The sequence below is a fragment of the Palaemon carinicauda genome, chromosome 1 (genome assembly GCF_036898095.1).
Source record: "Palaemon carinicauda isolate YSFRI2023 chromosome 1, ASM3689809v2, whole genome shotgun sequence".
NCBI classification, from domain to species: domain Eukaryota; kingdom Metazoa; phylum Arthropoda; class Malacostraca; order Decapoda; family Palaemonidae; genus Palaemon; species Palaemon carinicauda.
Window position 1 is genome coordinate 128,739,775 of NC_090725.1, and position 12,691 is coordinate 128,752,465.

Sequence of the window (12,691 nt, forward strand, 5' to 3'; positions counted from 1 at the left end):
CGGTATAATTTTTTCGTTTTGTATTTAATTGACGCTTCAAGAAAACCGATTTTGGTTTCTTCATCTATTTGTAAGTATTGTATAACGAGAGAGAGAGAGAGAGAGAGAGAGAGAGAGAGAGAGAGAGAGAGAGAGAGAGAGAGAGAGAGATATTATGACGCAGAAGGTTACAGACCTAGAACAGGGGAGGATGAAGGTGGGGGGAGTGATGAGATAGGCTGGGTGGACTCGCAGGGGAGACGGTAGGAGACGGGGGAAGGGGGGATTTGGTTGCCAGTGGCTAAAAATAGATTCTGAAAGACGGTAAAGGGAAAAACGAATCCCATCGAATAAACAGAATAAGGAAAGGGAATAAGATCCAGAGGAATAATAGATATAATGGAATGAAAATGACTAGATGGTGTTAGTTGTGATAAGAATAATTTAGATATTTGAAATAAGAGTGTCTGAGGAGGTATAGAAGGAATTCGTGATAAATATAGAGGAATATCAAAGGATACAGTTAGTTTGCATTAAAGGGTTTGTTATCGTTTATCGGCAGTGAATAGCCTAAACTTCGGTAACGAGTCGTCAATATTTTGTCATATTTTAAACAGTATACATTTGATTTGCAAACATTGGTTTTGTAGAGTAGACGGTAAAATAAAATCTAGAGAGAGAGAGAGAGAGAGAGAGTGAGAGAGAGAGAGAGAGAGAGAGAGAGAGAGAGAGAGATTTCTGCCATCAAATCTCTCTCTCTCTCTCTCTCTCTCTCTCTCTCTCTCTCTCTCTCTCTCTCTCTCTCTCTCTCTCTAGATTTTATTTTACCGTCTACTCTACAAAACCAATGTTTGCAAATCAAATGTATACTGTTTAAAATATGACAAAATATTGACAACTCGTTACCGAAGTTTAGGCTATTCACTGCCGATAAACGAACCCAGTCTACTCGTGAAAACCTTGAACGCCCAGAGGGAAAAATAAGGCTTTTAAATATACTGTACTAAACAAAAATAATGCTTTAATATACCATCATTAACACTACCATTACAATTATCGTAAGGTTGGAGAAAGATAAAGATTGCCGAGAACGTAACCACATTTCTGTTTACATTTTGTCAGCTGGACTCGCACAGTTAACAGTTGATTTCATTGTTGTGGAATTTTATCCTTAAATAGGCTATTCATTATGAAATTATGTTAATGAAATGTAATGTTGATATTGTTTTGTAACATTTATTATAAATCACCGTATTTAGGGCTACCAATATACTTAAAAAGACAATAGATTTGATACATTTTGTAGTGCTTGACTCGCGAACTTTGAACAGCCTCGCAGATACAGAAAATTTATTTTTGAAAAATAGCGATCGCGGAAAAGGGGAATCGTGTAATTTGAACAAGCTTAATTCGGGACCCTACTGTATATATATATATATATATATATATATATATATATATATATATATATATATATATATATATATGTATATATATATTTATATATATATATATATATATATATATATATATATATATATATATATATATATATATATATATATATATATATATATATATATATATATATATATATATATATGTATATATATATTTATATATATATATATATATATATATATATATATATATATATATATATATATATATATATATATATATATATATATATATATATATATATATATATATATATATATACTGTATATATATATATATATATATATATATAGATATACCGTACAGTGGAACCTCTACACACGAACGTATCTACATCCGAATTTTCCAACATCCGAAGTAAAATTCGAGCAATTTTTTGACTCTATACACCCGAATTTTATTTCGACACACGAAGTAAGCAATTTTCGTCGTACCGGTTGTATCCGAATTTTTCGACACGCGAAGTACAATTCGAACACGTTCCTACTCTACACCCGAATTTTTTTTCGACACCCGAAGTAAACAATACCCGTATGCATAGATGGTACTCATAGCGCCAGATGTATTTTTTATTTCCGCCGATAGAAAGGCAGCACTTCGACCTCGGAGGGACCCTCAATTAGCGTGGCTTGGGTCATTCCTCTGTTCTCGTCGGCTTCGTGTGGTTGTGCGCTGTGCGTTCTGCTATTAACTGTATTTTAATTGTGATTTTTTATGTACATCCTTTTACGGTTTTTTACGTAAAGCATGGGTCCTAAAAGGCTTAGTTTCGCAAGTGGTAGTGGTGAGAAAAGGAAGAAGGAAATGCTTTCTTTAGAAGTAAAGCAAGAAATTATTGAAAAGCATGAGTGAACTTGCAAAAGAATATGGCCGAAATATGTCGACAATCTTGAAACAGAAAGACACCATTAAAGCAGTGAAACCTTCTAAGGGGATCACCATCATTTCAAAACGTCGTAGCCCTGTCATAGAAGAGATGGAACGACTTCTGCTAATCTGGATCAAGGACAGAGAGATTGTTGGCGACACCATCACCGAAACTATCATCTGTGAGAAGGCGCACTCCATCTTCACTGACTTGAAGGAGGCGAGCTCTGGGGGTGATGCTGGGGAGAGTTCAGACGATTTCAAGGCATCTCATGGCTGGTTTGAAAAATTTGAGAAACGGTCCGGGATTCATTCAGTTGTTCGCCACGGAGAGGCTGCTAGTGCAGACACAAAGGCTGTAGCTGACTTTGTGAAGAGCTTTGAAAGGACCGTGCTGGAAGAAGGCTACGTAGAGCAGCAGGTGTTCAATTGTGATGAAACCGGGCTGTTTTGGAAGAAGATGCCCAGTCGAACCTACATCACCGCCGAAGAGAAGAAATTGCCTGGGCATAAGCCAATGAAGGATCGATTGACTCTTGCCCTATGTGCCAACGCTAGCGGGGACTTTAAAGTCAAGCCCTTACTGGTTTACCATTCTGAGAACCCTACAGCCTTTAAGGCACAGAATGTGGATAAGGACCAGCTTCATGTTTTCTGGCGATCCAAATCGAAGGCCTGGGTCACTAGGCAGTTCTTTGTCCAATGGGTTAACCAAGTTTTCGGTCCTTCTGTGAAGAAGTATCTTCATGAGCAGAAATTGCCTTTAAAGTGCCTGCTATGCCTTGACAATGCACCCGCTCACCCCCCTGGACTTGAAGATGATATCTTCGAAGAATTAAAGTTCATAAAGGTGCTGTATCTTCCACCGAATACCACCTCTATCCTCCAGCCCATGGACCAGCAAGTCATCTCGAACTTCAAGAAGCTCTACACCTAGCACTTATTCAAGCAGTGCTTTAATGTCACACAAAGCACAAACTTAACTTTGCGTGAATTTTGGAAAAGCCACTTTAACATCGTGCACTGCTTGAAGATCATAGATCAGGCTTGGGTGGGATTAACTCGACGAACCCTCAATTCTGCCTGGAAGAAGCTGTGGCCTGATGCAGTTTCTCCCCGAGATTTCGAGGGTTTTGACCCCGAACCCGATCCCGTGGTGGGTGCAGCGGAAGACGTAGAGGAAATCGTCTCCCTTGGGAAGTCCATGGGTCTGGAGGTCGACGCAGATGACATCACGGAACTCGTCGCCGAACATCACGACGAACTTACTACAGAGGAGCTCAAGGAACTCCATGCTATGTCTGAGCACATGAGTGATGACGAGGAAGGGATCGAGGAGGTAGAACATATGTTAGGTTCGGCGCAAATAAAAGAGATGTTAGGAAAATATCAAGACGTGGTCGACTTCATCGACAAATACCATCCAAAAAAATTGCAGGTTTGTCGTGTAGTTGTGCAGTTCGATGATGTTTGCCTAACTCATTTTCGAAACATTCTGAAAAGCCGTACCAAGCAACTTTCTATCGATAGCTTCTTTAAGAAAACTACGAAGCGAACTCATGATGAAGAGGAAGGAAGTGGTTCAAAGAAAACGGCAAAGAGTGAAGAGAAAAAAGTTCAATCAATTTTAAGTGTAGAGAGTGAAAGTGATTAAAATTAATCATCAAAAAGAAAAAAGAAAATGTAAAAAAAAATATAAAATTAAAAATAAAAGAAAATAAATAAGCTAAGTTAGGTTAAAGTTCACTTAGTGTAAGTTAGAATAAGTTACGGTAGTGTACGTTTATCGTAGTCACCCTCTCTACCTCCTCGCCGCCCGTCCCTCTCCTCTCTGCGTAGCAAGACCGACACCTGCGCTGGACTTTCTAAGGTAAAATGACGCTAAAAACCCGTTTCTTATTTATTATTTCTTGATAATTATTCTTTTTTACATGTCTATCATCTAATTTAGAGTGCATATTGTCATGTGTAATTATGTGTAGTAATTTATTAAGGAGTTATCATAGGTTTTTGGGCTCAACCACGGATTAATCCTATTTCAATGTATTCCTTATGGGTAAATTCATTTCTACATCTGAACATTTTCTACACCCGAAGTCGTATATATATATATATATATATATATATATATATATATATATATATATATATATATATATATATATATATATATATATGTATATATATATATATATATATATATATATATATATATATATATATATATATAAAGGAAAGAGGACACATTTGTATGATTAATAGTAATGGCTATATACGAACTATATTAAAGCTATGATATCCTGTAACATATTGGTGCTGATGTAATACTGTACTGTACATTGAAGGGTTTAATAGAACCTACACCTAGGTTTTTCCCTTATACACATTATGTACCTGCTTTGTATGTTGATAAACTGGCCTTAGGGAGGGTAGACAATATTTCTTTGGTACACTATGTCTTAATAGATTCCCTGTTCTAGCCTCAACAGGAAAGCCCTCAGGAATCAATCACAAAGGACTTCCACAAAAAAATGTTTTTCTTCATCAAAGCCTCTCAACTTCAATATAACTGTTTTGTGATTCACTGCCTTTTGTCAAAGATTCACAACACAATCCAATATTTTGTTGCTTGTCTTTTTTCTAAAATAAAAATACTACTACACTACTATATATACATTATATGTTAGGTATCATTCATATTAGATATGTTTATGTTAGCACAATCAGTAAATCAAAAGATTATCATAAACAGAAAAATCATGCAAATTATGTTACAAGCACCAAATTTGGCACACTTGTTTTGCAAGTGATACTAGTCAAATCTGGCTGATTGACTAGCTAATTGAAAATCCAAGATGGCAGCCATTTTACAAGATTACCACCAATAAAGCCATCCAAAGTTGATGTTTTGCTTAGAAGTATTTGTAGTTGTCTGAATTTCACAATCTAGATATAGATTCCTATGTTTTTAAGGCTACTGAAGTAGATTCTAATGTTTACAAAGCAAATTGACATATTTTTCAAGGCTTTACTGTTTTTCCAAGGAGGCCACCAGATTGTGTGTTTTTCATTTTGTAAGCTTTGCAACACATGTTCAAACTATCCCACTGGTCATCCTGCTGCTATTGCTCACTTACATAGCTGAAGTGATGTGCACTTGTTTCTTCCTTTGCAGACTTTCTTATAGGAACACTTTGTCAGTTGCTAACAGCTCACTGCAATAGGGGAGGGGAGTTGTCCAACATATCTGTCATGTCCTTTCTGTATCAACCCCCACTCAACAGGACTACTCGTGTTTGGATTGGAGATGGTTGCCTGACCCAAGATGATACCAGCCTGATAGGCAGCATGCTTTGAGTGTTCTCTGAAGACTGCCATTGTTGGTGGAGTTGAGTTGTTCATGAGGACAACAAATCTCTCTAGCCTATGCAGACCAAGATCATGAATCAAAGTTGGATACTGGCCGAGATTATTGTATGTTTCAGAAACATCATCAAATATATTCAAAGTCAGCAATGCAGATTTCTTCCCTTTCTCACAGTAGGCAGACAAGACACCAAATCCATTGAACGCATGAATGTATTGAATCCCACTAGCTTTCTCAAGCCCTATCAACAGTCATAAAATGTCTTTGAAGAACGTGGAGGTGAGGCATTGCCGACCCCACTCTAGCTGAAATGATTGCTACACATCACTGGCAGAACAAAGAGCAGTTCAAATCATTCATGAAAGAGCTAGAGGATGAAAGTAACAGTCCTTTCTATCATCCAATGAAGAAAATCCACATTTCTTTCATCACGCAAGAGGCTGAGAAAATTTCTGAGAGAGTCCTCAAAGATGACTCAGTTATTCTCACAATTGTTCATGTACTACCAGAACAAGCAGTGTGTCTTGCGAGAATACTTGAAGCATGAGAATCAGTCATACCATGCATCTCTCAGTAACAGTGTCAAGCTTCATACATGTCAGAAACAAAAGCTGATTGAAATTATTGAAGCATAAGTGAACATCCCATTTAAGGATCAGCACTTATCAAACCCTTATTCCTTCAAGTATTGTACTTCAAAGACACTTTATTTGCTTAAACAAGACATAACCCAAAAAGTGAAATACAGTACTATGGAATCATACATGAGTGGGTGGATGTAGTCTTTGATGTATACAAGAAGTCAAGTCTGGAATCCAAGACAATGTCAAAAAGAGGACAAGGAAGCAGGAGAAAAGTGATAGGAACAAGTAGGTCTTGAGAAAATGTAGATTGCCTTTGGCCAAGGAGCAAGATTCAATGGATTCCAGTCCATGAGGTAGTTTCAGTAATAGGGCTTGAGAAAGCAAAAGCGATCCAATACTTTAAGGCATTCACTGGATATAATGTTGTGTCTGCCTTCCATGGGAAAGGGAAGATATCTGCATGGGTGACTTGGAACATATTTGATGACATTTCTGAAAGATTCACTAATCTCAGCCAACATCCAAAATAGATTCATGACTTTGACCTGCAGAGGCTGGAGAGATTTGTTCTCCTCGTGTGCGACAGATCAAGCAAAGCTGCTTTGCCTACAAGCAGAGCCCATACAACTCGATTCCACCATCACAGGCAGCCCTAAGAGAACATGCAAAGCATATGGACTATCAGGCTGGGATCATCTTGGCTCAGGCAACCATTTTCAATCCAGCCATGAGTAGTCCTAATGAATAGGAGTGGATACAGATAGGAGGGACAGCATATATGCTAGACAACATTAACCCCTATTGCAGCAAGCTGTCAAGATCTGACAAAATGTTCCTGTAAGAAATGCTGCAAGTATGATGCATGTCCATAAAGTTAGAGTACCCTGCACATCCCTCTGCAGATGGTTATGTGAGCAGTAACAGCTGGAGGACCAGTGACATGGTTTGAACATTATGGTGTAAAGCTTACAAAATGAAAAGTGGATAATCTAGAGGTTATCTTGGGGGAAAAAATCTTTAAAAATGTCACTTTGCTTTATAAACCATAAAATCTTGAAAAATATGTTATTTTACTTTAAAAACATTAAAATCTATTTCAGTACCCTTGAAAACATAGGAATCAATACCTAGATTATGCATATCAGACAACTACAAATACTCCTAAGCAAAACTTAAAGTGACTGATCTTAAACAGTCACTATTTTGAAATTTCGATGGGCAAGATTTGATTAATATCATTTGGAGAACGAGTATATAAAATTTTCTACTTGTATCATCATTTGCCCGATTCCTCTCAAAGGTTGTTGTTATTTTCTCAACTGTTATGACAAATTCATACATTTCCAAGCAAATAATTGTATAGTATTACATATTTGAATGAAACAGTACCTGAACTAATTGGTTGTAAGCAAAGGGATTACAGTGCTATAAATGCATGATAAATTCTACATTTAAAAAACAAAATTGTAGGACATCTTTGTACAGAAAGTAGTTAAAGTTAAACATAAGTAAAAGATGTCTGAATTTGCAAAATGAAAAGTCTAGTTCACTTTCATCTACAAAGGAAGCTACCTTCACTATAATCTTATATAAGATTCAATGTACCTACCATTGGTCTTTTAATATATCCAAGCAGATGGCACCTGTTACTGATGAAATGTTTGGATGCCATATTTTTGTGAGAAATTTTACCTGCAAAAGACATTAGTTTAAATTAAGTGCAACTGAAGGTAATACATAAAAACAAAACAACACCCCACAATATAGTAAAAATATATTTTTCGCTAATACAGCAAATATTAAAAGTAATTTGTATTTTTCCAAAATATACAAACATAGTCCTTTGAAAAGGAGAATGTCTTCAGCAGAGATGGAACGGCCGTTAACGTTGTTAACAAGGTGGTTAACAACCAGTGGTGTGTGTCAGCAAATAGCCCCACCCACCTTTTAGTATAAGAGCATGACTCTTCACTTCAGGACTGAGAGAGGTGGTTGAGGCGAGTTCAACTTTACTGGACTCGTATTTGTAGTAAGGAAAAATATGAATTATTTCTAAAATTAGTTATTTGTTCCATACATATGCAAACCTTTCCTCCTTTGAAATAGGGAGACTAAGTTATTGGTAGTCAGAAAGTCCCTCTAAAAATGAAATGGTTGGGTTTTTTTTTTCTTGAAATATCCCAGTCTCCTTGGTCCTGTACAGGAGAGAGGGAGATGACTCCAGTAACCCCCTATCTGCTCATCACTGGATGAGTAGGCTGGCAAGGCCTGGTCTTTACTTGTTATGTACCTGGTATGAAATCAATGATGGAATCTTTCTATCCCGAAGTGAATAAGGTGTCCGGAATGAAATACCTGGCAAATGATGACCAATGAGTTTAGTATTCATTCCACCATCTTCTGCAATGTTAAGGGAGGATGGAGAGAACTATTTCCAATAGATTTAGTCTAATAAGAATGGTTCTCAAAAACTGTAACTTACCAGCATCAATGCTTGATCCACCATGTAAGGGTACAACAACTTCATTGCGAGATGATGGGAAAGAGAGAAAAGCCAGTCATTCTACCTTTCATCGAGATTCACATTTACACATTACCGTAGATAAGATGACTCTGGTCTTATGTGGAAACTGGGCTGGTTACATAAGTACTTGAGCAGCACCAAAGGACAAAACCAAAGGCATTTAGCCATGTGATGAACAGGTAGACTTCCAGTGATTGCCACCGGGCCAGAAGCCCCTCTACTTAGCTAGTATGTAGGGACCACTATGACCTTATAACCTGCCCGTGGTAAGTAAGCATGTCTGCTAATGCATTTCTGTTACCTGGAATGTATCAATTTGACATATCTATAGCAGGGTACCCCATTCAGATGAGAATCTGCTTTGTCAACTTCCAAAGGGGGAGAAAATCTGTAAGCTACTACAGTGGTGTTGTCACTCATTAACACTACCAAGTGCCTCCTCAACATTCTTGGAATGCTTGCAGAGCTAAAAATACTTATTGCATTTCAAACACATTAATGTGCAGATGCTTTTCTACTATGACCACACACCTGTAGCGACAAGGTAATCCAGATAATGTGCCTCACTCTTCCTTTGATACATGTAAGAACAGTTTCCAGAACAGAGGCAGGGGAGTTGAGTGGGACTCCCTTGAGGAGGTTTTTTTCATCCAGCCACCAGGGAAGATCGATCTTTGTCTCCTGTCTCATTGGAAAGCAACAATTCAGGGAATCCCTGGAGCATGACCAGTAACCCTTCAAACAACCTTGAAGGGATCTCTGGTAGAGGTGCCCGTATGGAATGGAGCTTTCCTACCATGAAAGGTGGCCAAGAAGACAGACAGCGTTGAGCTGGAACAACTGTCTTGAACAAAACCAGTAGAACTACCTCTCTGAGCTTGCTAATGTGATTGTTTGATGTAAAGACTCTCACTGCTGCTGTGTCTATCAGCATGCCCAGTTACTTCAATCTCTGCTTGGGTGGGAAATTCAACTTCTCTCAATTTACCATGATCCCCAGATTAAGACAAAAGGTGAGATGATCACCTTGATCCTAATTCAAAGGGTCAACCAATCATTGAAATATATCAACAGATGTACTTCATACAAGGGCCAAAGATGCCACCACCATGAACACCCAAGTGGACACCTGGGGAAGAGTGCAGTCCAAAACACAGTCTTGAACTGGTAAACCACTCTATTAAGGAATAGGCAGAGGAACTTTCGAGAAGATTGATGAAAAGTAAGCATACTTCAGATCCACTGAAAGCATCAAGTCTCCTCTTCGTTGAGAAAAACTGGTTCTGAGGACAGACATCAAAGACCAGTCTCAGGCCCAGTTCCTTTTACAACAAAGGAGTTGGCTGTAGAAACCTGAAGATCTCTTGTAACGATATTAAGTGCATTTTTTTCCATCTTCTCTGTCCGCAATGCTAGGACTTACGTTGATGTTGGAGGGTCGTTCGCAAACACTACAGGTCTGAGAGATATGAAAGCCGGCAGTCCAGAAAAGGTAGTAATTGTCCTGAAGACCAATCACTACCCAAGACTCATCACTATATCTCTACCTCTCTATCTGGTTGACCAATGGCAAGAAAGGCATCCCCCAACCCAAAGCAGCAGGAGAAGGTGAACAGCAACATCAGCATCACCTACTGCTTCCCTTCCTAAGCTGGCCAGGTTAGGGGGCTTGAAATGGCTGTGAATGAATGAAATCCATTTGAGTGGAAGAGGTTGCAGGTGGTTCTGATCAGGGTATAGAATAAGGTGCTGCAGCCTTCTAATCACCAATTCTGCAGCTATAGCCACAGACACCCTTGTAAGAGACTTTGCGATAGACAAGAGAATCCTACTTAGAAATTTTCCCATTCTCTACCACCCCCCACATGAGACTCCTCAGAAGGAAGAATGTGGCCACCTGTACTGATGTGTTCCACAGTGTCCAAGTTACCTCTAGGCCAAATTGTTTTGAGAATTGGAATGAGGAGGAACAGTCTTGGTTCTTCCTCCAACCTACCTTCTCCTCAGGCTCTACAAATAGAGAAGTAGAGGTCTGAGCTACCATTGACAATTGGGGAAGAAGCCCCACGGGTTGCTCCAAAAGGAACTACAGCAATAGGGAACACCGACACAGGAAGAGGCAGGCTTACCCACTGGCACCCGTGACACAGACAGAGGGGCAGAATTGACAGGAACATGGGTGTATGGATGCTACTAACAGGACAGGGCTACATGCAAAGGTTTAGCCACTTAGGTCATTGGTACTGGGATCACTAGGACTGATATCAGGCCCAATATCACTCGGGTCACCACTAAACCTACTGGCACTGGGGACACAGGGCAAAGAAACATTAGCTCCCAGCTCACTCAAAATACATTGAGGGCCTACCTGCAAGAACTAAGGAAGAATACACTTTCTTAAACTTGACGTTGGTAGTCAGCACGGCAACAACAGAGTTTCCAGCGCCTGCTGGTGTGTGGTGATCACTGGTGGAACTTCACACTCCATCAAATTCTTAAAAATATACAGATGCAGATCCGAGTTTTACCCGCTCTGGACACATACTCCCAGTGGACCAAGCTAGAGACACATACAGAATCCTCTTTGATAGGCAAACTCGATGAGGAGAGTAAGAAGCTATAAAAGTTTCTTTGAAATCATCTTGGGTGTTGCCAAGGATGATGCCAAAGAAGATTTAACTTATTTCTTCCTCCTCAAATCAAAACCTTGCCACTGAGAAGGAGGCCATAAACTGCATTTGGTACACGGGAATGACTGTGAACAAACATGCATATTACAAAAGGGTTAGTCTACTGCCAGTCTTACCATAGACCAGCAGCAGTATCCACCTATTCCCATGCACTAACGCAAAGGAGTAATATCCATCACAAATCCAAACCACAATGATCAACTTTAAGCAAAAAAGATAAAAAAAAAAGCATTAAAGCCTTTGGATATTTTGTAATATTATATCCATAATCTTCATGGCTGGAGACAAAAGCAAAGTCTTTGACAGGAAGGTCATGTACACCTTTCATTAACTACCTCTTTAATGAATTCAATGGCTTCTCCAGCTCCACTAGTCACTCTTTATTTCAAATAACAAAAGGCTTGTACAGTATTTGCATAGGATAAAAAATTTCTTTATACAGGACTATTCCTTAGCTATATTTTTATAGTCGACAAAACCATAGATACTTCAGTGCAATTAAAACAGAAATGAAGAAATTTGACAAAAGTCAGCTGCTAGCATTGTATATGCATATACAGATTCTCTATAGTCTCTAGCAGTTAATTACATCACACTTTGTGCTAGCAAGTTAGGTGGTGGGAACTAAATATCAATTAATCAGTTTGGATAAAAACAAATATTTCTCCTTTACGAAATCTCCTTTCTTTTGTCAAAAAGTGATAAAGACCAAATCCCATTTATACTGTAAAGAACCCTAGAGTTGGCTCAATGAAAACTGTAAGATTAGACAGAAAACTGGAATTCAGAAAACAAGAGCACATATGGCCCTAAATTATACAAGCAGTTGTGCTTGTAAAACCAAGAACAGTTATTTAAAGTAATTCTTAGAGGTTTGTAACTTGTACACTAAATGACTAGTAAAACTACTGCCATCAGACCCATAGAAAATGCTACATGTAAAACTATTGCCTCCAGTCCCATAAAGAATGCTAGTTAGACAGCCCTGTACTGTTTTGGGGGTAATCCTAGCTGACTTGCATTGCAAACGACTGCACTTACCCATCATGCATGATGCAAGTGAATAACCCAAGATTTTTGGCCCGGGGGCCTTATCCTTCGTGGATCCCGACGCGTATGGCTCTGGTGTCAAGGGTGGATGAGCCAGGAGAGGGGGATAATTGATGAAAGGGACAATATATCCCCTTCTGAGAACGGAAATGGACCTGGGGTACGCTTC

General features: G+C 38.7%; 1 protein-coding gene across 1 annotated transcript in view; it reads right to left on the reverse strand.

The window, feature by feature from the left end:
* The window catches only part of Ubc4 (ubiquitin conjugating enzyme 4), a 197,519-nt gene that overhangs the window by 34,441 nt on the left and 150,387 nt on the right, over nt 1–12,691 (reverse strand). Inside the window, exon 3 of the mRNA XM_068384811.1 lies at nt 7,868–7,950. Coding sequence (XP_068240912.1) covers nt 7,868–7,950 — 83 coding nt within the window. The remainder of the gene's footprint in view (nt 1–7,867; nt 7,951–12,691) is intronic.